The 26,058-nt window shown below is 41.3% G+C and overlaps 1 protein-coding gene across 3 annotated transcripts in view; it reads right to left on the bottom strand.

Moving 5' to 3' along the window:
- atrn (attractin) overlaps positions 1-26,058 on the bottom strand; it is a 138,449-nt gene that overhangs the window by 14,907 nt on the left and 97,484 nt on the right. For all 3 annotated transcript variants that reach the window (XM_079692010.1, XM_079692011.1, XM_079692012.1), the window contains exon 27: positions 10,957-11,064. In XM_079692010.1, the coding sequence (XP_079548136.1) occupies positions 10,957-11,064 (108 nt within the window). The remainder of the gene's footprint in view (positions 1-10,956; positions 11,065-26,058) is intronic.

Genomic DNA, 26,058 nt, shown 5'->3' with positions numbered 1-26,058 from the left:
AGTAAAACTAGAAAAATGACAGCTTTCATTGTACGGCTCAATCTACCTTGTGTTACTTTCTTCTGTAACGGCTAGAGACAGAAAGACAGCAAACTAAATGACAGTTTAATGAGCTTAAAGGCCCTGACACACCAAACTGACACCAACGAACACGTCCCGTCGGACCCGACTGTTGCTTCACCTCACGTCTTCGCCAAAAAGACGCACTGGAACAAAGACTTCAACCGACGGCCAAGTAGCACGTACGCACTGTGCATGCGTGAGTGGCAATAAGTGTCCTTCCCAGCAGGCGGCGGTAGTGTGTATTCGTCATTCAAAAGAGGCAACCGGAAAACAGAGGCTGTTTCTCAATCGCGAGGAAACTGGCTTCCAAGCCAATATTTCAAGGATACTACGTCATTGAGTGCCGCCGAAGGACCAATTTCCCCAAATCTGTGGAGGAAAATGTAAGGCGGGGCCTCTCATATGACGCACACCTTCACACTTGCTCGCCTGTTCTACTCTTCGTTTTCCGAATGCCAGGAAGGATTCTTGCCTCGCTTCTGAAGGAAGTGACTCGGAAGACATGTGCTACCAAGCATGCATCCTCGCGATTGAGAAACGGCCAGACTGCCTGATATATACAAACAACAAATAGCGTGTGCGTTCCATTTTCACTCTCGTCCATCACAGACTGTTTCACATAGCGATTTATAATCCTATAATTCTTGAGTCCAGGTGAGATGAAAATGAAAAATAATAGCCGTCTGTGTGTGCCTAATCGTTTGTTTGCGTACCTCACTTACGTTTCGCTTCTCATGCACTGATTCGCTAAGCTGAACAGCCAATCAGAGTGATTTATTTTGCGGGACACACCAATCTGAGTAGGGTGACAGGACACTCATCGACGGCCAGACATCTATCAACGGCCGACATCGTCTTGGTGTGTCAGGGCCTTAAGGTCGTTCCTAGCATTATCATAATTAGAATTTAAAGGAGGGAAAGACTACCACGTTAGGTTCAACTTATTGTATACAACGAAAAGTGGATGTGGATTGGTAATAGTGCAAGTGTGGAAAGCCAGGCGCATGCAAACCCTAAATGATTGTGTACATCGAAGTGCAGACACATCTACTTCACTGCAGCCGTGTACAGATGTGCAACTTCTTTAAAAAGGAGGACTCTATAACGAGAGGCTATAGTACATTGATTGGTTAATACTAAAACATCTTGTCCAAATAACATCGCACAAACAAAGGAGTTTTATTGTGCACAAAGACCTATTGTCTTTTATCTTAATTGTTATTCATGTCAAGATTATTCTGGAAAGAAAAAGCAGCGAGAAGAAGAAGCACTAGAACGAGACGAGACATATTTTCAATTAAGTCAACATTTGAAATCTTAAAAAAAACCATCAAGTGCTAATCATATTAATTAGGGTTTGAAAGACTTGTATCCCGCTATGGGAGCACTGGAGACGCTTCTTTAAAAACTCACGAGAGAGGTGGCAGTGAACCAGATAAAAGTATCCTGATTCAATACTGAAAGGGAGCACTTTTGTTTTCCAGTTGACTGCAGTAAAAGCTTGCATTGTCCCTCAAGGAGATGTAACATTCATATCACTTACAGCTTTGGGAGATAAATGAGTGATGACTCAATAACAAGAATAATTTAGTTCCATTTTCAAAATGATGATCATTAATACACCGATTGATAATAAATGGGAATACAAACTACTGATAACTATCCCAATAGAACATTAGCTGGTGCAATATCGCACTTGGGTAATTTCGCTTCCCAATCTCTTTGTACAAGAAGAGATGAAACAATTATTTTGGCCTTGCCAGAAGCGATGGAGCCAGTCCGTCTGTGCCTCGGGCGAAATGTTTTCCTCATCCAGTGTGTTTACAATTGGAAAAATGATGGCTTCTCATCATAACCTGAACACATCTATACTCTATAAGTTAAAAAAAAAAAAAAAAAAAGGAGAGGAAGACTGACAGCTTTTAATTTCACAGCTTAGGGCTGTCTTTAGACATTCTGCCAAGTCCAATTTCCACTGCGGCAGCTGCAGGGCGCTCTTAGGTTCGCGCTTGTTTACGTGTGTATCTCTTATTTTCCAACACCAGCCTCTCATATTCAAACCGGAGAGGGAATATGCACTTCAGATACATTTTCAATAGGAAGAGACTTGCCGTCAGACTGAAATAGGAAATGACAGTCGGATCATTTTGATTTAAATAATCAGTTCTGTTGAGTGTTCATCAGCGGCTATAGTATCCAGTGTACCACCTCAATGTCAACTTCACAAGCAACGTGCTTCACTTGAACTTTTTGGAGAAAAACAAAAACAGTACACACAATTTATCTCCGTCAACACACACCTTAACTGTATGTTGTCCTGAGTGGACAATAAGGGGGGAAACCAAAACAACACGCATTGGAGATTCAATTGTGCATTATTTTAAGCTCTTTCTGCATTCTGCGTTTTTGGGTTGATTTCCCCAGGAAAGGTAGTGTCTCGTAGTGTCTCGTCCTGGGGTGTTCTTCAGAAGCTGTGTGTTAATAACATTCCCCAGCAGATGCCTTTGTCTTTAGAGCGTTGAAGTCTTCTCTCTTCACTCCCCCCAGCCCAACCTCCCCCCCTCAGCACCTCGGAGAGTTATCTGGACCGGCCAGGCAGAGCGGCGAAAGGTTTTGTTAAATTACCTCCAGTAATTAGCACAGCACGTGGGATAGCTGCTGAGCCCACACAGACACACAAACACACACAGGTGATGTGGGCTCCGCTTTCATCCGTTGCATTCATCTCCACTCTCACAGCAGCTGGGGATGACTCTTCCCCCCCCCCCCCAGCGACAGAACGAGTCACACTCCCCGTCGCTGTGACTCACGAGGCACAGCCAACTTCCACTGAGCCCACTTTGATGAGTTTTTATCCAGTTGGCTTCTGTTTTGCTAAGGAAATGTTTTGCCAGCCTGTGATAATAACGCCATATTGCAAAGTATTTAAACAAAACACTGCAGAGAAATTAAGATAAACAAGATAAGTTTAGGTGAATTAAAATGTTGGTTATCAATCTGAAACACAACCGGGAAACTCAACACAAAGTGGATCCGATAGAGTGCAGCTATCAATAACCTTGAGCTCTACAATCTAATGCAAGTTCAAATGTTATTTAGTGCCATTAGCTGCTCGGACCAGAAACTAGTAGTTGAACTAAGGTGGGCATTTATATGTGAAAGAAGAATATTTCTGTGAAATATTCGATTTTTTAAAACCTTTTGCCTCAATAGGTGTCATGTTTGGCACTGCCCCGTCTTTCTGTTACCTACCTTCAGGTTAAAGTAAAAACGTCATACCTTCTGACCTGACGCTCAAATCAATTGAGAACATTTCTGCGTTCCTTAGGGCGGGTTCACATCTAAAGGCTCGATTCCTGAGTCTTCCCACCGCTACGTGACTGCAGGCCGCTCGCCTAGGGATGGGTATCGTTTGAAATGTATCGATTCCGATTCCGGTTCTGCTTATCGATTCCGGTTCTTATCGATTCCCCGTTTCGATTCCAAAATTGTAAAAGAAAGAGGTCAAACGTTTAGAGAACAAAATATCTTTATTCTTTTAAGCTTTAACTGACATTTTTACAAATAAAAAATATACATGCAATAGCTGTGCTTTATTTTAACTAAGCTATGCCTGTGGCAAGCTATTAACAGGCATTACACTGTGCCCTGTCTTTTTCATTTTTTAGTGTAGTGGAGCCTCACTTTAGAGCGTTTACCGCGACCCATCTTTGGTGTTATGAAGTGACTGAGCAAGTGAACTGTCTACGGGAGGGCGGGGGGAGCCTCGCTGCGGGGAAACTGTGGACCTCTGTCGCCGCAACTTACATGATGCAGTTAAAAAAAAATAAGGGCGGTGCCGACTGTCAGCTTTCTGTGATTCTCCAGAACACACAGATAGCCAGTCCGCCCTTACTCTCTATTCCACCGGTTCACCGCGGCGCAGACGGACCCGGTGGAATACAGGGTCTACCGCGTTTAGGAAACGTTAAGCAGAACTAAAATTGTGTATTTTGTATGGGTACCCGGTAACCGGCATTTTCTTATCGGTTCTCATCTGGAACCGAGTTTCGGTTCCCAACCCTACGCTCGCCTCACGCTAGCTGGCTAATTATTGTCTCATTTGTGGTTTAATGAACAGTAAATCAATCGGATCCAGAAGTAGCAAATGCACAAATGGGCTACTAGTTCACTTAGTGTTTACACCAGAGATGAACCCCACACGACGATGGTCTGAAAAAACCCATTCAACACCCTACCAATGTTCACACAGACCCAGAGGATCGCACCAAGGGAGATACAACTCAGCAGAGTTCAGTTTAACTGGACAAAACAAGACTGACACCCTAAAACAGTTCAGCACTGTCCTCCCTCCAGGTAACCAGTAGACAATACAACAATATACTGTATACTGTTTGGTCTGTTCTCTTTTCCACATCAGATGGAATTTATCCGTCTGCTTTCTCCACACCTCCTCACCTGTTTGAATCTGAATGTATGAAAGTCTTTAAACGCATTGATCTATTAGAAACAATCATAAACCCGTATCTCTTTGGTGTTTTTATCCTTACTTTTTCTAACACTGGCCATCATAGAATTTAAGATTATCAGCTGAATGCTGATGATTTAATACAATATAGGACTGGAGGTAGATGGCTGCAACCGGTGTACACAATCATGTTAGATAAACCAGAACTGTTTCTTTGCTGCACCCCTTTTCTTTTCATTTCTTTTGCATTAAATGCCCCGATTTCCTCCCGTCCCACGGCATCTATAAATAAAAGCAGAGCAGAAGGCGTCAGCAAGGTAATCATCTGCCCGTGATGCCGGGCCGCAAGCTCCATTTGGCAGAAGCCGAGTGAATATATCTCATCGGCGGAGCAAGTTTGGACTTCCCACCGAGGCTATAAACAACTTTAATGATCCTCAGCTCACTGTGAGACGCCCCGGCCCCCCGTATACTCCAATCGCAGGGTCTTAATACACTACTGTAGCATCCTGATAAAACAGCATGGAAACAAGGAGGAACCTGTTCCGAGCCGCTCAATCTGAGCCGGGAGGAGATAGGATAGTGCGCTCACCGCTGGAGCTGGTAAAGGCAGAGAAAGCTGAGGAGGAAGATCTAAATTGAATCTCTGCTTTTGGGATGCTCCTGTTCTGATGGAGAGGAGGAGAGCACGCCGGGAAGAATGGAAGACAAGAAAAGAGTCCAGGTGGGGGGAAAAAAAGGCAAAGCACAGACAGAGGAGGAGGTGGGCGCCTGACTGGATGTCTCCTTTCCACACACACACACACACACACACACACACACACACACACACACACACACACACACACACACACACACACACACACACACACACACACACACACACACACACACACACACACACACACACACACACACACACACACACACACACACACACACACACACACACACACACACACACACACACACACACACACACACACACACACACACACACACACACACACACACACACACACACACACACACACCAGATCCATGTAGTAGATGCACATGTTCAATACTCTTTTTAAGACTTCATTTGCTCTCAGGAGGAACATATGTCTATTAGATTGAAACTTGCTCCACTATTATAATACAACTATTCAAACACTTTGATATTTGGGGCAAAGCAGGAAGTGTATTGTGGGTGAATCAGGGATTTGGGATGAAATAAGCTATTTGCTGGCGCTATAAAGGCAGCTAAGAGCTGTGACACTGAACTGAAGCAGTTCAATTGGCCAAAAATCTCAAACAATAATGTGAAAGATGCTTAGAATTTGTTATGTCGGACTTAAAAAAGAATCTATAAATGTATCAATAATGACAGGAATCATTATACGCAGCCTTGAGAAGACATTAGAGGATTTACAAAAGCTTGCTCTCTCGCATGCACACTCTCACAGAAGCTGTCTGAGGGAATCGTACACACACACACACACACACACACACACACACACACACACACACACACACACACACACACACACACACACACACACACACACACACACACACACACACACACACACACACACACACACACACACACACACACACACACACACACACACACACACACACACACACACACACACACACACACACACACACACACACACACACACACACACACACACACACACACACTAAGGCCCAACAGAAAACTCCAGATAGGATCGGTGAAGGGCCGGGAAATTAAAGAACACTATCCTAAAGTAAGGATAACAGACAGGTGACCAGAGAGAGGAGGAGAACAGATACAAAGAGGGGAAACGGTTAACATAATAGGAAGGTTTAACAAAGGACACAAGGTTTTTACATTTAAGAAAAGAAAAAGACATAGAAATGGAAAAAGATTTTGTTTAGAGAAGGAGAACAATATATGAAAATGGGTTAACAAACAGGGAAGAAGAGAAGAAAAGGAAGACAAATCAGAAACACATTGAGAACACAATGCTAAAAAAAGTAAAGCGAGGAGAATGGCAGATGGAAGAGGCGAGAAAAGATAAAAGAAGAAGAAAAAGGATGATAATACAAAGAAAAGCAATATGTGACAAATACGAGAAGGTAAAACTGGATAGGAGAAAAAGAAAGGGAGAGAGAGGGGCATGTTAGGAGAAAGGAAGGACATGTGATGAATTGCAAAGAACATGGGAGGAAAAGAACATAGCTTAAAAACAAGACAAGGAAAGAAGAATTGCAAAGAGAGAAAATAAAAAGGACAAAATAGAAGGAAAGAGAAAGAGTCAAGGACATTAACAAAAAGGACAACTCAAAAACAGAAGAAGTAGGGAAGAATAGAGAACGAGGAGGATTTGATTAGCTCTGATCGTCCCTCGGGGCCTCTGGGAGTAACCTTGTGTTGCAGCTGAGCCCCTGAGATGCATGGCCCCTGTCAGAGCCAGGGCCCCCAGCCTCCCTGCTGAAACAGCCCTATAATTCTGCACTACATCTGCATTCAGAGGTCATTCATCACAAAGTGCACAGTCACAGGTATACCGGCGGCCTGCAGCTACGCACCCGCCAAATACTCTGCTGCTGCAGTTCCTATAACTCTGCACTATTTCTGCTCTAAATGTGCTCAATGTCTGCATTTAAATCTGCCTCAGCCGGCTTTAATTCTGCTAGTGCATCAAACTCTTCTCTACGGCAAAGACTTCTCAAACGCTTTCTCCAACTCAGCTTAATCTTGATGTTTTAATCTACTACTTCAACAGGCTGGAGGTCTTATTTTAATCTGGTATTCTGTTCAGTATGTAATTGACTTCAACACCACTGAGCTTGAAGTCTTTTAAAATCTACTTGATGATTTTGATACTAAATCTGCTTAAAGATCTGCCCTTGGCTAAATCGAAAGAGTTAGATCAGCATATTCTCGCAGCTAAATCATTTGTCATGTTATGAACTCTGCCAGATTCACACATCAAAGTCTGTTTACAGGTCTTAAGGAGTACAACTGCGTAGGTACAAGTATTTTGGGTCCAAGGAGAGGGCTACATAACTGCAGAACTTCAGTGTTAGTATTATTAGATCTCAGTGCTGCGTTTGACACTGTTGACCACAACATATTACTAGACCGACTGGAAAACTGGTTGGGACTTTCGGAAACAGTTCTAAATTGGTTTGAATCCTACTTAAAGGACAGAAACAACTTTGTTTCTATAGGTAAATACACATCTGAGTTGAAAAATATGACATGTGGGGTACCGCAAGGCTCCATCTTGGGGCTTCTTCTCTTTAACGTCTACATGCTACCACTGACTCAGATAATGAAGAACAACAAAATAAGTTACCATAGCTATGCGGATGACACACACATTTACGTAACAATTTCACCAGGAGACTATGCTCCAATTCAAACACTGAGTAAGTGCATTGAACAAATCAATGACTGGATGTGTCAGAACTTTCTCCAATTAAACAAAGATAAAACTGAGGTAATGGTTTTTGGAGCCAAGGCAGAATGTATAAAAGTTAGCGCTGAGCTTCAGTCTGCAATGTTCAAACAACAGATAAAGACAGAAATCTAGGTGTAGTCATGGACTCTGACCTGAGTTTCAACAGTCACATTAAAACAGTTACTAAATCAGCCTACTATCACCTAAAGAACATATCTAGGATTAAAAGACTAATGTCAAAGCAGGATTTGGAAAAACGTGTCCATGCTTTTATCTTCAGTAGACTCAACTACTGTAATGGTGTCTTCACAGGTCTCACTAAAACATCTCTTAGAAAGCTGCAGCTGATTCAGAACGCCGCTGCTCGAGTCCTCACTGACACTAGGAAAGTGGATCACATCACTCCTGTTCTGAAGTCTTTACACTGGCTTCCTGTGTGTCAACGAATAGATTTCAAAATACTGCTGCTGGTTTATAAAGCACTGAATGGTTTAGGCCCAAAATACATTTCTGACCTCCTGCTAAATTATGAACCATCCAGATCTGTCAGGTCTTCAGGGACTGGTCAACTTTCTGTCCCCAGAGTCAGAACTAAACATGGAGAAGCAGCATTCAGTTATTATGCTCCAAATATCTGGAACAAACTCCCAGAAACCTGCAGGTCTGCTGCAACTCTGACTACTTTTAAATCCAGGCTAAAGACTTTTCTTTTTGCCGCTGCTTTTAATTGAACTATTCACATCTTAAACTGCACTGTAACTTTTATCCATGTATTTTTCTTTTAATGTTTATTTTATTATCTTTGCTTTTTAATGACTGTTTTTAAATGCCATTTCTTAATATCTTTCATTTTTTGTAAAGCACTTTGAATTGCCTTTTGTTGAAAAGTGCTATATAAATTAACTTGCCTTGCCTTGCCTTACATGAAGTCTGATAAGTTGCACTGAGTTATGTCACCTGAGTCAATGTCATTTGGGGTTTCATAGGAACAAGTTATCTAAAGCTTGGCATTTCTCAATGTAACTAATGGGGATTTTAATGAATGGAAAATGACTTATTATTGCTCAGCAAAGAAGCACAAGAACATCTAGCAGTGCAAACCAAACAACAGTATGAAACAATAGCTAAAACATCGGAAAGTGAGGGGCTGTGCCAGGTCTGACGGGTTAAATAAAATTCCCACTAAATCTTCACTTCAGGATCTACATTAAGAACGTAAACCTAACAATGCACGCCCAAGATGTATTCTATATTTAGAGATTTAATGAAGACCGTCTTTCACTCTCTTTGTCGAACTCCTACCTTGAAATGGCTTGGCTCAAACACATCCATATTGACAGAAGTTGCTACCTTCAATTTCTCTATCAGTGTTTGAAACACACAGATGGTCCTCTGCACCGACACAAGGCTGCTTCCTAAGATGAATCGTGACTTTCCTAGGCTCCCTTCATTTTTCATGCCAGCAACCATTTCCCGCGAGTAGGTGTTGAATAAGTACTTATTTTTCCAAATGAAGAATAAACCTCATTTCTAAGTATACTGCAGGCTGGATCTACAATATGCATGTCTTATCTGCATGTGTTTAGCTCCAGGGTTAACTGAATTCATTCGAGTTAGAATTCACAGTCTACCCACAACAACTGTCTGTAACGCAGTTTGTTACTCATCATCAGAACACTTTCATCATCACCGGCCTTCACTCTGTCAGCTAACGTACACTGCATTGACCCTCATCATGTGTGTTACACCTGCACTACATTTCAAACTCTTCCCCACAGCCGAGCTCAATTTAGCCTTCTTGGCTTTTTGAAATCCAATGAACACCTTGAAGAAGACTCAAGAGATGATTAAGAGAAAACCAGGAGTGGACAGTGACTAAGTACATTCAAGCGACCTTGAGGTTATTAAAGGCGCTATATCAATTCAAGTTATTATTATTATTACATTTACTTAAGTTCTGTATTTCAGTACAATTTGGAGATACTTTACTTAGTATTCTCAAATCCCCTCAACGTATATTTCTACTCCACTGCATTAAAGAGGAAAGTATTTAACTTTTTTCTTCCACTACATTTATCTCAGTGTGTTAGTCGTGTTAGAGAATCAGGTTAACCCCCTTAAAGGTCTTATCCCGTTTTTCATACGTTTGGTTTTCCTGCTGTTATCTAGTAAAAATGCTTGTATAATTTCAACCGTGAAAGGCATAATCAAGTAGTATACTTTGTCTTTACGGAACAGACCAAGCTATCAGCAGTTGTAGGCTATAAGGGTGTCACTTTAATAATACAAAAGATAATCAACTAAATTAAGTTATAATGTATTGCTATAGCTCAAGATAAACATGTATTGATTTCTGCTGAAATTGACAAGCTACCTGGCAAAATATAGAATAAAATACAATGCATCAATCATCATAAAATATTATTTTATTTTCTGAAATGGGTTGTTGAGTTATTTTACTTTGGGTACTTTAAGTACTTTTTGATGCAAATATTTTTCTACTTTTAGTCAAACTTTGAATGCAGGTCCTTTACTTATAACACTATTTCTACTGAAGTTAACGATAACAATTCTTCATCCAACCAGGTGTAAAACAATTAGTGTAAGAAAGAATTATCTCATTATGTACATTTTGACTGATGATGATCCTGGTTGGACTTTTGTAAAAATATTTATACAGAACAAAGATTGTTTTGAGTTTTGTAGTATATAATTTGTGGGCTGTAACATCTCTACAGTACAATACTAACCCATTTTGTCTTTGGATTGAATGTTGTTCTAGTTCATATTGCAATTTTGTAAAAAAATCTGATGAATGTTTCATCCCTAGTGAGGAATATCTATCACCATAAGGGACTGTATCACAAACTGCTGTCAACCGACACAAGACTGAGCTCCAGCTGAAGGGAGGACGAGCAATCAGTCCTCAAGGGTTTTCACGGTGATCACTCAAAAATGAAAAAATAAAAAGGTTGTGCTCACCTTGACGTTTCCTCCTATCAGGTCAGGTGGCTCCTCGTCCGTCTCCAAGGCAACGTTGATGGTGGCGAAAGGCCGGCTAGCCATCTGTTGCATCTCCCTCAGCAATTGCTAGGGAGGAGAAGAAGAGGAGGGTGAAGGTCAGTGACAGCTGAACACACACCGTCTATCCTCCAGTCAAGGCAAGGAGGGGAAAAGTATTCAGACCGTCCACTCAAGGAAAGTACAGTAAAGAAAAAAGTATATAGTGTTGTAAGTACAGGTCATCAAGTACATATGTGACCTAATATTTTCGTCGTCATAACTACACTGTAGCTATGTACGTATGACTAATAAAAAAGCGTTGAGATGCATTGTTAATAAACAGTAGATATTGGTAGAAGTACAAATTGTCCAGAATGGTGCTTTTAATGCTTTATAAATCAGTACCGATTGTTAGTAATCTATAACGATAGATCGAATGGCAAAAAAAGAAAATCAACAACAGTTTGATAAACAATACATCTTTAAAATAAATGTGCTTTTCCGGCCTCAAGTGTGGACATTTCCTACTTTTCTCTGTTTTAGTTAGAACAGGCTGCAAGTCAAACGTGTTGGGAAAAAACACACAACTAATGGATCATTTGAAATACTAGCCCTTTAGCTCTTCAAGGAAGTCAAATGGCTACCAAGTGATGTGATGCGTTCATTGTGCGGAGAGTTTTTCTATAATAAAAAAAAAGAGCTTGACACGATCTGTTGGCCTCTGTCTCATTAAAGTGAGTCGTTGGCAGAGAAAAGAGGCAAGTAAAGGGCAGCGCTGCAATTCAACATGAAAGCACAGTGTGAGATCCCACACGGTGAGATCCCACACGGCATTACTGTGTGGACGTGTGTTCGGGAGGGGGGGGGGGGGGGGGGGGGTCAGAGCGTACGCACGGGGGGGGTCAGAGCGTACGCACGGGGGGGTCAGAGCGTACGCACAGGGGCGACGACCTCCCGACAGACTCCTCCACAGCTTGTAATTAATCTGCTGAGCGTTTTCATCCCCCTGTAACACTGTCAATTGTATTGACATGTTAGCCCTTTCTCTGGAAATGTAATTCCTTATAATTATATCCTTACCAAGTGTTAGAAAAATAGCTGGAGGCAAAGTCTCTTTCTGTCCACGGTAGAGCCTGGCAATTTAATGTCCCGGACTCTCTTTGTGGAGCAAGCCAGCTCATTAAATTCCTATATATGTGTGTGTGTGTGTGTGTGTGTGTGTGTGTGTGTGTGTGTGTGTGTGTGTGTGTGTGTGTGTGTGTGTGTGTGTGTGTGTGTGTGTGTGTGTGTGTGTGTGTGTGTGTGTGTGTGTGTGTGTGTTGTATCCAAATCTCCATACACTGGTGTAACAGCTGGGTGAGGAGAGGCTGAACCTTTATTTTCCTGGAGTCACTACTTTTAAAAAGGAATTGTTTAACATTTTAAGGAATATTCTGAATTAAAAATGAGATCGAAGCCAATTTCATCTCTATTCTGATTCTGATATAATAAAAGCATTCCATCAGCACTGCTAAAACTCACCAGTACACCTCATTCAGACAAATCTGAGCATTCATAACGTTTTATAAACTAAATATTCCATCGCCAGTAGAGAAGTATTTTTTTGTGATTTTGTGTCTCTTGTCTGTTTATCTCATAAACACACAGGAAATAGGGTTATTAAACACTAGTTTGTTATTAAACAGAGTTACTATTCATTCTTTCTTTCAAACTCTCAAGCCGGACTTGGTGATTGTTTAAAAGTGGGATGACTTACAAGGACTTTTTTGAAAGAGTTTTATTCAGTTTCTGTGGAGTTTAACATGGTAAAGTTCATCAATCAATCAATAGATGGAGTCTGGTGGTTTTAAAGAGGCAAATATTTCCATAAGGTTAAGCATCTTTTCCTTTAGTTGTTAAACTTAAATAAGTCATGCACCAAATATTTAGTGATGACAGCTTATAGTTCTTCTTTGACAGTTTGCAAGAGAAATAGAGCAATTTTCCAAACATAACCTTTCCTAGTAATTGGGATGGCAATCATTAATCCTGACGTTTTTATATACCAAAGGATAAATCAATTAATCACATCGGCAGATTCATCCGTAAATTATTCTTATATGCAGCGCTAAACCACTCAAAGCTTTTCACCATGTCTTACAAATGATTAAGGTAACTTAATTAGGTGACCTAAAATAAGAAGCAACGTACACACACAGGCACACACACACATTACAGGGATTTATAAAAGTGTATATTACCTTATGGAAATATAGAAGGCAAATCAGTCACAACAAACTACAACCAGACACTATAACTAAAAACTAGGTGATAAATAACGGTGGAACAATAACTATCCAATGGCAGAGAGTTGCTTCATTAGCAGACACAGATACAAATAGGCCTAAGCATCACACATGCCCCGGGGTAACGTCTCGTTTCCTCTCTGCAACCGCAGCAGTCAGCGCGCAGGAACTAATGAAAACACACATGAGGAACTCTTTGTCATGATTAGACAACCCACTGTGGGAAGTGTCTGGGAGCCAAAATATGGAGCTGTGAGATGACTGCTGGGTGCGTAGAAACACAGAACCCACAGGACTATGCCGTCTCAAATTGGAGTCGGTTTGTCTCTGACAGAAAATACAATCTATTAATCAGAACTCTTAATAAGTACTTTCTTTCCAGCTAACTAAAGCCAGAACTCTTTAAAAACAGGTTTCACTCTGAGGTAAGGTAATGCATTTCAAGTGAACAAGGGCTGCATGTTTCATGGAATTCAGTGTTTTGGCTTCAAGCCTTATTAAGCCTGTTTTGGTTTCCCACAATTAAAAGAACAAGATGGTCTGCGATATTGATTTAGAGCTGAAAAAATATAAATATAAGATTGAATATGATCTTATATTTTTGTCTTTTTTTGGTTTTAAAAGCTGAATTTGAAGAGAATATTTGTGAAGCCAGAGCGTCAGAACTAAAATGAATTAATTCAGTAAATCTGTGATCGGTTGATTCAGTTTTTGATAAAAAACTCTTGGTGCAAATGTATTTATATTTTTCTAATAGAAGATGAACTATTAAAAAGTCTAACTTTTGTGCACATAAAGTATTTTTTCACTAGGAATGTAGCACAATATGGATTTGAAAAGGAAGTGATTTGATAGTGACTCAACAGGCCGAGCAGCATGTGGTTCTGGGAGGTTAATGGCATGCAGGAGAAGCATAGATCAGATACATCCTTTCTCAACTTGAACAGCACAAAGCAACAGAATTGATTTAGTGGATAAAAAGCAGATGGAGCAGCGTCTGAATGATGCGGTAAACACAATTTATAGATTCAGTCCACCACCTTGCCTCTTTGCAAACAGCTAACCTTCGTTTGAACAGGGACACTAGGCTGAACTGGATCCCATATTCACAATGAAATATCATCTGAACAAATTGAAACTGTCCAAAATAGATATATATATATATATACTATATATAGCTTGTGCAATAAAAAGGTGCTTCAATATGGTTTCTTCCTCAAGTCAGCTTCTTTACGTACCATTTAGGATTTAACTTAACACGCTTTAAACACAGAAAAGTACACTCCTTATATGTAAATGGAACGTTTGAATGTCTTTCATTGGTTTAATTACTGGGTAGATACCATGTTGCAAATTGCATTTTTCAGAATTTTTACAATTTTCTCAACTTTGGGTGAGCACATAAAGCGTTTAACAGAAATTGTATTTATTATTACCATATACAGTTGATAGGAAACATGTTATCTAATATTTCACTCACACTTCTTACAGGTCAAAGCAGCATTAGCATTTATTTAGTCGGGTTTCTCTTACGCTTTAAGCTTTGTTTGGCTCTCCACCAGTCTCTGAAGAGAATATCCGAGTGCTAAATGCTAAATGCTAAATGCTCCGATTTGTTCACCAGCTAGTATGAAATGAAGTGTCGTCACTAACTTTATTAGTCTGCAAGATGGATAAGCAGCAAAGCCATTTTGCTTAAAATAACCAGGTACCTGCTGCCACTGAAAATTGGTTTGTGAGTCTCAACTTAAGACGACATTTGAAAGGTTGACTTCAAAGTGGGTGCTTTAACCACAGAGTACAAGCTTTTCCACATCAATAAAAAGGTAAAAAGTGCCAAAAATATATAATGTTTTGAAAAACTTGGAATTTTTTCTTGCTGCAACTAAAAAAGCATCCTGCTGAGAGCAAGGCCCTCTTTCCATTTTGACCTCAAAGTCAACTTCTGAGGAGTTTTCTTTGGCCTTTTCAGTCCAATGGAGTCCAACAGGTCAATAAACACAAACCGTCAGACAATCAAAACGTGTAGTAAACATGTTCAACATCCCCCAAACCTCCAGACTCAGGTTGGTGATAAGCATTTAAATTTGACCGCAGAAGTAAGTCAAAGATTTTCTGAAAAATATAAAGAATTTGTTTAGCGGCTTCTAATTAAACCACCTATCTGATTTAGAGTATACTCTAAATCAGATATGTGGTTACAGCTATAGCTGTAACTGATGTTTTTCTTCCAAAATTGAGTTTTTAAATCCACAATCCACTAATTCCCCATGAACGCACATCACCACCCAAAGAGAAGCACTAAATATCGAAGGAAACTGGACTGCAATCATTAAGTTAAGGAGGCGTGAGACTTCTGAGCACAACCGTCTTGGACTGAGTCCTACAGAAAAAAACAATTTGCACAAATCTCATTACGGTGTGCTGCGAGTAGGCAGCTGCTGAACAGAAAACACTCAGCGCTCCAAAGATAACCAGAAGCCAGAGGAGTTACAGTGCAAGTCGCCTACTTCTTAAATTGGCTCTTAGTTTTCTGCAGGGTGGTTAGTGTGTGTGTGTGTGTGTGTGTGTGTGTAAATATCAGACTGTGGCACAGTGAACACTGCATATACATACCTAATTATAATACGTGAGCAATCAGGTGTAGGTGCACACACACACACACACACACACACACACACACACACACACACACACACACACACACACACACACACACACACACACACACACACACACACACACACACACACACACACACACACACACACACACACACACACACACACACACACACACACACACACACACACACACACACACACACACACACACACACACACACACACACACACACACACCTTATTAATGCAACTGTTAAAACATTCTGTCGATGGTAGAGCTCTCAATCATTCTTCAGTATCACTGAGTGAAAGCTGGGAGGGAGAGGAAACCTTCGTCTGTGAAGTGACGTTAGCGGCCTCATCTTTACATCTCTCTGGCGGTGAGGTGTACTCGGTGAATACTGACAAGGGAGAAGGCTTTGATCCCTTTCTCACTCCCAACATCTTTTTGTCCCTCTCCCTCTACCCCTGATCTCTCCCCTTTTCTCACCCCCTGCCATAGCATGCTCCTCTGTGTCCATGTCTCTGTGTAATTACGTTATTCTCTCTCATGTATATGCCGTGTTAATTCAGTGAGTTCACCACCTCACCCTCATCGATCAAAATAGAAGAGTTGGGAAACTTCAGAAAGCTCTGGATGACATGAAAGTGGAAGGAGATATCGTTATAAGCTTTAAAAAAAAAGGAAATAACTGACCAATTTCACTGAGGGAGCATTTAACTAAAGACCATTTTTTAATGTCTCAATTATTCTTTTGATATGGATGATTTGGAAAAGCCAAGACGCCTAAAAATGTGAGTCCTTCCTCCTTTTCTGAATAATCTGTAGAATTGTTTGAGCGAAAAAGTGAGCAGTCCCTGGACCAAAGCCCAGCATGAGTAGCCAAGCAAAACTAACATGGCAAGAAAACAAGTTTATTTATAAGAAAACAAGACAGTAAGCTTTTTTTTCTCATGCGTAGATGTTGTTTAAACATTGTGTCTCTTGATATTTCTCTCAATAACGGCTGAATAACTCCTGGCACCGCTCCAATTTGGCCTGTTAGTCACATATGAAACATCTCAATCGATGCAGCCCACCATGGCACCTGGCTGGAGTCAGTGTTTGGTACTCCAACTTCTGGCTCCCCTCAAAGTTCCCATGAAGCCCTCTGTATCGCGAATGTCAACGGGGGGGGGGGGAGGTGGGTGCTAGTGGAGTATGAAGCCCTCTGTATCGCCAATGTCAACGGGGGGGGGGGGGGAACACAGAGCGTGTGAACGTTGTGATCAGCTGTTTTAGCGCTGTGCTGCTGTACAGACCGACGTTAACAGCAGCCCTGTCTGTGCACACGGAAATCGTCCGGTGATCTAACCGCCTTCTGGAAAAGCTTCACAAGTACGTCGGTACGCAACTGCGCTTTGTGACACAAGTGACGGTACGCATTTCAGATTATTGCCGCACCTGCGTACCACTTATGTGCACCCCTGACTATGTTAACTTAATAGCTCTATTTTAAACCCTTTCCACTATGCTTTAATTAATAATCTGCGTTAGTGCCAGTGAAAAAACTTTTAAAAATGTATTTAGCCCTTGATTCTACATTGTGTTTAATTCTTCAGGTGACAAAACTAGTGCAAGGATCTTCTAATGTTTTCTCAGGCGTTTAACTAATATGATCTCAACATCAGCAAACGGCAACAAAAACAACAAAGTAGAGATGTCCCGATCCGATCACGTGATCGGAGCCGATCACGTGATTTTCAAAAGATCGGAATCGGGAGGAAAAAAAATCGGGATCGGGATTTTTATTTTATTTTTTAATACTTTTTTTTAAATTTCGTATTCAATGTTACAAAACAAAAATGACCATGTTCAAGTCTTAAAGTCATCCTGAGGCCTTAGTTTTGGTTTCAAATGACAGAACATCATGTATGTGTTACTTCTTTGGGGCTTGTTTTCATAGACCTGGTTGCTTATTTCTCTCAAATCTGGCAACAGAGTGGGCAGGGCGCAGTGTCTAATTGTAGAAGTAAGCTAACGAGTACTGATAAGCTTTATTTTGTTTTGATCCAATGCTGTTGTGAAAGAAAGAAGCTATATCCATGTTGGATAGAATATCCAATTTAAATAAAAAAATAACCTTAAGGGACAACTTGAATGCTTTTTTTCTTTTTTTTCTCAGAATGCATTGCATAAAGATCGGATCGGGAAAAATCGGTATCGGCAAATTGTCAAAATCAAATGATCGGAATCGGATCGGGAGCAAAAAAAGGTGATCGGGACATCCCTACACCAAAGCTTGGCAAACACAGTACTCATATTATAAGCCAATGGTGTGTGCGCACTTTTAAAATGCTAATTAGGTTTTTAGTGAACTGAGGTGGTGGAGTGGCTACAACAAAAAGTGAACAATAGTGGATGACATGAGACAGCTGCAGGAAGAAGAAAATGAATACAAGTAACAAAAGTGATGACAGTCTGAGATGTAACAGAATGAAAAAGTACAGGAGCCGGGGGGGGGGGGGGGGGGGGAGTTTCTGGGCTTACAATAAGCCATGCACTGGCACCATGATGGATGGGTGGAGGTGTCGAGGGCCAAAATGGGGTCACCCGCAGTGCAATGGGGTTAGTACATTAAGCCAACATGTATATAGTGAGCAATACGACACTGGGGCTGATCCAAACTCTAATTATAAGCACCGTCTCTGTGGAATTAAGATTAGCGGGGTTTAGAAGCATCTAGGGAACTGTGAGAGACAAAAAGCCATGTGTTCACACACCATGAGATCTCACACACACACATACACACACAGAGAGAAAAATGTGCAAAGGCACCAGCGCAAACACTGCACTGAAACAACGTGTGGGAAGCAGCTGGAAAACAATCCAACCCACCCACACAGAGAAGCATTCACTGCTGCACCTGAATGCTGCGTACGTTTGGTTGTTAAATGCCTCCAGAATGGGCTGCAAAAACACTATTTATTATTTCATTGGTGCACACGTTTATGTAAGACCGTCTATTATTTGCACTCTTATTTGTTTCCTTATTGAACCAAAGCTTATATTTGCTGAGGAGTTGGCAGGGAATGAGTGTGCGCCCGTCTCCTCACACTGTGGCAGGGTATAGGAAGCAGGCAGTGCTCCAGAGCCTCCCGATTCTTTCAGATCACATTTTGATGAGTCTGCATCCTGTCAGGTCCGAGGAGACTCTTGTTAGCTCCACTTTGCGGAAGATAGAATTAACAAGGCCTTCTCTTCGCGGACATGTGCTCCCAAAGCCTCTCAGCTTCCTCTGTGAGCGACCTTCACTGCCGTCCACTGCTCTCTCTCCCTCTCGTCATCTTAACTCCTCTCTCCTTACCTTTCACTTCAGGATTGATCACCTCAGAAGAAAGCCTTTTGTTCTTTGCAGCAGTGCAGTGAGCGTTGACCTCAGGAGAGAGGAGGAGATCGAGGCAGCTCTTATAGAATCTTAAAGCATCGCTCTGGCTAATCTACAGGGGCCTTACCGCGATATATAAAACATTGCTGCTTTTCCAGGAAACATGTTTCAGCTTCCCTGTAGGAAAGGTTATCACGTGATACTCCAACTGACGACTCTCCAATTGAAATCTGTGGTTATTATTAGACCTTTTTATTGACTGAAGTCCTTCAAATGTATCATTTAAAATCCAATGTGTTGTGTTGCAACTTTAACAAGTTGATTTATGCTTAAAATAGTCCGAATTGCACATGATTAGAATTTGTTTCTTTGGAGAGTTTAACAGATCAAACCATCATGAGTAAAAGTGGCATGAGGAAAGGTGGCACAAGGAAAAATTGAAAAAGGAAAAGTTGCATGAGGACAGAGGACAGACTGAAGTGGTAGGAAGAGAGAGAGAGAGAGAGAGAGAGAGAGAGAGAGAGAGAGAGAGAGAGACAGAGAGACAGAGAGAGAGAATGGTTTTCCTCCCACTTAATAGCACTCTCTACACCAGGGGTCGGCAACCTTTTTGATATGAAGTGCCATTTAAAAAAAAAAAATGTTATCAACGGGGGGGGGGGGGGGGTTGAGGAGCTTGACGCTCGTGAACTATCAGCCGGAGGGCGGGGGGAGCCTCGCTGCGGGGAGGCAGTGTGTGGACCTGTCAACGAAACGTACACATTTACCTCATTTAAATAATTGGTTTAAACGGCATAATAATAAGGACAATCGTCCGTTCTGTGATTCTCCAGAACACACATGTTATGATATTAGGGTCATGCAGAATGAGATTAGATCGCTGTCCCTTTAAGAGAGAGAGAGAGGGGTGTGGCTTGTGCATGTGTGTGTGTGGATGGCAGAGCGACAGTGAGGGAACGTGTGTATGTTTCTGGAAGTGAAACGAGGCAGCAGAAAAACAGAGGTCTGTCTGTGATGTATTTTGTGAAACAGAAGAACAGCTAAATAAATGCAACGGCCTCCCAAGAAGAGCTCGCCTCTCTCCAGTCATTTAAGCTAAAGTGGGTTATTGAACCTGAAGCTTGTTGCTGCTGCCCTCCGCCACTACGGTCTGGGAGCCGACAGGAAAGTTCAACACACAGATGGCCAGTCCGCCCCTTTGTAGCATATTATTTCAATGAGCAGATCGCCACTGGGCTTTCAACTAAAGACACAGCCACGCAAAAACTGCGGCATTTGTACAGCTCCTTTTGGGTACTGCAATTTGTGAAGTGCTTTCCTCCGTGGTGAAACGATCAGCACTGCACCACGGAGGAAAGCGGCAGAAAGTCAACTGGAGTTAAAGAGAGCGGGGCTGCGTTGCGTGCATGGCTTCCTTCTGCAGGTAGACGCGCTCTGGCGGCGGTCTCGTTCAGGATCCGAAAATACAATTTAAATATTATTGCACACTTATTCCACTTATTCCTAGTGTGCCACTGGTTACGGTGCCGCGTGCCAATGCTGGCACGCGTGCCGGGGGTTGCCGACCCCTGCTCTAGAGGGTGAAATAAGATGAGGACTCTCCCTCTAGATCTCCTGAGGTGTGTGTACAGCCACAGCTGGATTTGTGGGAGAGGAGAAGTCCTTACATCCCTGACAGCTGAGACAAATAACACACCGTCTATAAAGAGTGAAACGCCACATCTAGGCAGAGAAAGGTGGGGTTCTTTTGCCAGAAAGGAAAGTGGAGAGTCTTTGATACCTTTCTTCTTTTTCAGTAGACTGTGAGAAGACAAAAGAACAACCATAATAGCAGAATAAGCTATTACATCAAAGTAAATTCATCATCTGCACATTTCCTAATGTCTCAGAGGCACCACACTCTCCCTGGAGAGCAACGTGGCTTTCTGCTGTGCAGTCAACCGTTAGGAAAAGTACAATTTACATGCAAGGAAGATAAACAGGGATTGATGATTTCTGCAATCTGTTCACACTGCAGAGAAAGAAAACTGACATTTGAAACCACAATTGTTAAAAAGACGTGCTGGCGATGTCTCCAAAATAGAAACGTTGTTTATATTTCATAAAGGGATGTAGCACTTCTGCAGTCTACAGTCCCAGCACAGAGCACTGGGTCGCTGAGCCACAACAATGACCATGTCTTCAACTGTCTGCCTCCAAGGGCACAATTATTCTCACTGAGTGAGGCATGGTTGAATCCATTTCAAGGCTGCACAATGGCAACAATTATCCATCTCTATCTTCAAACATTTCAAAGTTTCACTCCAGACTTCAAGAATACCATGTTTCATGGATCCTCGAGGAGGTCTTTCACTTTGTATTTTAGTCATGTAGCTGATGCTCTTTTATTAAGTGAAGAAGGTAGAACCGATTCATAAACCTTACTGTACTTCTACTGAAAAAGTGGGTAAAGTATTTGCCAATGTCTAATAGTGGGTTACTGCCACAGACTCTGCAGTTAGGGAATGTATTTAAAAGCAACATCACCAACATTTAATGAATGTATGACCTAGAAGCAACCATCAAGAGATCCTTCATTTTTGTAATGGCAATTTTAAGAATCCGAGAAATGTGGATCTAAAAACATTTTTCTTTTAGGTCCCTTATGGCATTAAAGGTGGGGTAGGTCATTTTGGAGAAACCAGCTCGAGTGCGCTAGAATTTGAAAATACACAGCCGGAAAAAATCTGCCACTTCCTTACAGAGCCCCTCCTCCAACACACACGAACGCGCACATGACCAATGAGGGCACGAGATAAATGTGTGCACAGATGGAAGGCTGACAGGCAGGTAGGCCATCCAGTTATTTTAGCCGGGCCGGCTCAGATGATTGGTCGTGCTTTTTACAGCGCCACGGCTTCCACAGATGACGTTTTTTTATGGATTTTTTGTCAAAGCACTTCAGATATTCATTGCTATCGGGATGTTAAGAGCATTCCATGGAATATAACAAAAAGTGTATCTCGAGCCGGTTTCTCAAACTTACCTACCCCACCTTTAATTTATCATAAGCATAGGGATACAAATTAACACAGAAAAAGAAGCTGCAGCTGAAACTGCTTTGGATTAGTATTACATTAAAAAACTAACTTTAAGATCAAAACACAGTGGGCAGCCCGGAGTGTATTGTCACCTTTTGAAATACTGACCAGGCAGATTAAGTCCACAATTAAACACAGAAAATGCCTCAAACCATCTTATCGACCATCCCATTGAGATTATAGGGGTGAAGCAGATCAAGTCAGTGAGGAGTGTGATGAAGAGGCTCTGTGTAAAGCTCCTCAAGACAGTAACCAAACACAATAAACTTCTCCAGCTCACCTCCCGTATCTCTTCCTGTCTGCTTAAAAAAAGAAGTTCCCTTCAGCAATGTCATCGAAAACCTAAACTGATTTTTCTCAGTTTACAAGTGAGTTGGATTTTAAAGCTCTGTTACTTTTCTTTGTACACTGTTCTATTTTTTTACTAAGTGTCTGGTCTGATGATAAAAACTGGGCAGATTATTAAACATTAGTGGATGTCCCCAGGCAGTTTTAGTACTCAGCAAATGAGGGAAAGATAAGGTTTAGCTGGATCAAACAGCAAGCTGCCTGGTGTGATGCTGATGTCTAATCATGTCTCAGGATTGTGATGTAAAAACGCTCTGACGTTACAACCTGGGAACACAATACACAATATTCGAAAATTAGATAAATCGAGATTGCACCTAAATAATATATGTGTAGCTTGTTAGATTATATATAGCAAGTTAAATGCCACAACCCTTCATCCCATATGCCTTCTATTGACCTCCTTCAGAAAGAAATACAATGCAGACCTCCTGGATTATCATGAATTATCGAAATGCTCATTGTAAATGGTTAATGCACAGCTCCAGATGTATTCTTAATTATGCTGATGACAGATAATTAAAGGGGTCAGATGCAGTATAATATTCTGCTTAATATTTCCACAACCACAATATTTCTCAGCTGAACTCTCGTTTATATTTCTCTGCACACATATGAGAAGCAACACTCGGAAATATTGACCACATCACGCAGATAGAGACTGCTCTGTCAAAACAAGGTGAGACAGACTTCAGATTTATGCAGCCATCTTCGAAAGTATCCACAATTTAGCTATGAAATTAGCGTAAAGTGTAACTCCTATGGCCGTGATACATCCATCAATATTGTTATTTATTCTGCAATATTCTATATATCTGTCGAAAGGTCTTCCACTGCATTTCTTTAAGAAGTCCTTAATGTTTCCTACAATAAATCTGGTCCGGCTGTTTTCTTGATCACAAGCTGTTGCTCTTAGAACAACAAACCAGCAAACGGCCATGTTATTGGAAGTCAAAGACATGTCTAATGTGGCTTTTCATTTGGGAAAATCTAACCGTGTAAAGTTTTGGTCTTCGGTATTCCTATCAAAGTCCCCTATGGTACGATTGCTTTTTTATCTTATTGACATCAGACCTTTTGTTATGTTTCCCAATCTTGTTTAGTTATGCATGTTGGAATGCGTCTTTGCATGAGACAAGCTACACAAATAAAGCTGTTGTTTTATGCTGAGCTGCTGGCCCTGAGCATTTTTTACCATGTTGTACCAAAAACGAATCCCATTGACTCCGGTCGTTTGGCTGTTTCAGTGAAGTTCAGGGATGCAGCGAGGTTTTAAATAGCTGTAATGATTGTATCACTGCTGTTATTGGATTTTATTTAGACCTTACTACAGGGAGTGTGCAGCTATGTAGGCAGCAGTTTGTTGACTGTTCTTTTTATTAAGCAGGAGAAATTGTATCTGGCAGAAATTCTCTATTACTCCTTCTTGTAATTAGGATTATCGTGGTTGTTTTTTACACTCTGCAGAGTTCAGTTGGGTTATCTGGGTCATCTTTCTGTCACTTTGGACCACAGAATGTAAACATGTGGCAAATCCAGTTTCTGTGTATTAAATAGCCACCAGGGGATGCATCGAGACACTCGTTGGACTGTGTACTATAAAACGCCTGGCAAGCAGAAATGGAGAGGCACAGAGCCATGTATTACTGCTATGATTCTAAAATGATAATGTATTACGGATCATCATCGAGAAGTGCTTCGTAAGGGGGTAACAGCTGCAACGTAAAGGTGGAAAGATTGTTTTTTCCTTTCTTCCCCGCTCATGTGTGAACTGCATTCACATCCAGCCATCTGCTGCTGGGACTGGAGTGTGTGGGGCAGGAGCCGCCTCGCGGTGAGAGGATCCTCCTTATCGTTATGGACGATTCTGGAAACTAATTTGATACGGGGCTCTACGTGCTCATTGAGATCTTCATTGTATTCCAGGACTGTGCTTATTCAGAGGAATCCGGTGCCAATCTCTCCCACTCCACCGCGTTTTCACACTGAACCATCTGCTGTGGATCTCGTTGCACCGTGTGTGTGTGTGTGTGTGTGTGTGTGTGTGTGTGTGTGTGTGTGTGTGTGTGTGTGTGAGGGAAGTTGGTGAATGTTTAATGCGTGTTTCAGAGTGCTAGATGGTGCGACTGTGTGTTTATGAGAGCAAGTCATCGGGGATGCTTCTGAGAAGGACTGTGTGACTGATTGTGATGATGTCAGTGCTGATGAGGTTCATTACTGACTCCACTGCCCAGTCCTAGCATTGTGTTCTGTATTATAGGGGAGGCTGGATTTGGATACCCACTTTTAGATCTGTAAAGGCTTTTCACGAATATGCATAATATTATATGTCTAGGGCTTTTATTGTGAAAGACAGAACAGAATGAGTGGATCTGGCATTTTGCTCTCTTTGTGAAGGTTAAAATGATTAATAAAGTGTTATGTCTTGAAAGAAAGAGACTCCATTTTGTTCGATATAATTATCTTCATACAGTACTGTAAGTATAGTTATTCAACCTGTTACGCACAACGTGATTTTTTCCGAATGTGAAAGCTCATAAAATTAGAAAAAATGATATTGTAATTTGCCGAGTAATGTCATTACGTTATGTGTGAAAGTATCGTATTTCTTCTAATTATTGTGGATATGTTTGTTCTTTGTAATTTATTTAAGTTATATGCTCAATGTGCTGCTACATTTTGGTCTGTGCATTTATAGGAAATGGCAGAGGTCACACAGTTCTCTCCATCAACAAAGGTGGGAGGTGTGTTGGACAGAAGAAGAGGGCGGGAGGTGAGGCGTTCGGTGACACTGCCATCGCCCAACATTTTTGAGGGTCAGCAGTTTGCGGTGACAGAGGGCACGAGCACAAGGACGAAGCCCTTTAACGATTTGATTGCCCCTTCGCCATCTCTACTCTCTGACATCATATGGTCCAAGAGGGTCTGTTTTAATTTTACCACTCGTGTTACGTTTAGTTTAACCATCTGTATAACAGCCAATGAAAGACTAATGTATGTTCATTAAAAAAACATGTCAGCATTTTAAGGAACACAAAGTGTGGCTCACATAAACTAAGATGAGAAACGCAAGAGTTATTAAAACAAATCAACCTATAATCCAAGGTTAAAACATTGACATTTTACTTATTTTTTAAATGAACTCCAAGGTGTATTTCCTTACAATCAAATACTTGTATTCAGTAGGAGATCTATGTATTTATCGAGCTATGTATTTAAAGGTGACCTATCATGCAAAATGCACTTGTGTACGTCTTTTATACATGAATATGTGTCCCCGGTGTTCCAGGGAACTCACAAAGTGTCAGAAAACACAACCCTCTCTATTTTCCTCGATACCCAAATCTCTAAAAAAAGGGGCTGCAACGGATCTGAT

This window comes from Notothenia rossii (assembly GCF_949606895.1).
Source record: "Notothenia rossii genome assembly, chromosome: 7".
Taxonomy (NCBI): domain Eukaryota; kingdom Metazoa; phylum Chordata; class Actinopteri; order Perciformes; family Nototheniidae; genus Notothenia; species Notothenia rossii.
Note: the sequence above shows the minus strand (reverse complement) of the source record. Positions and strands in the feature narration are given on the sequence as shown.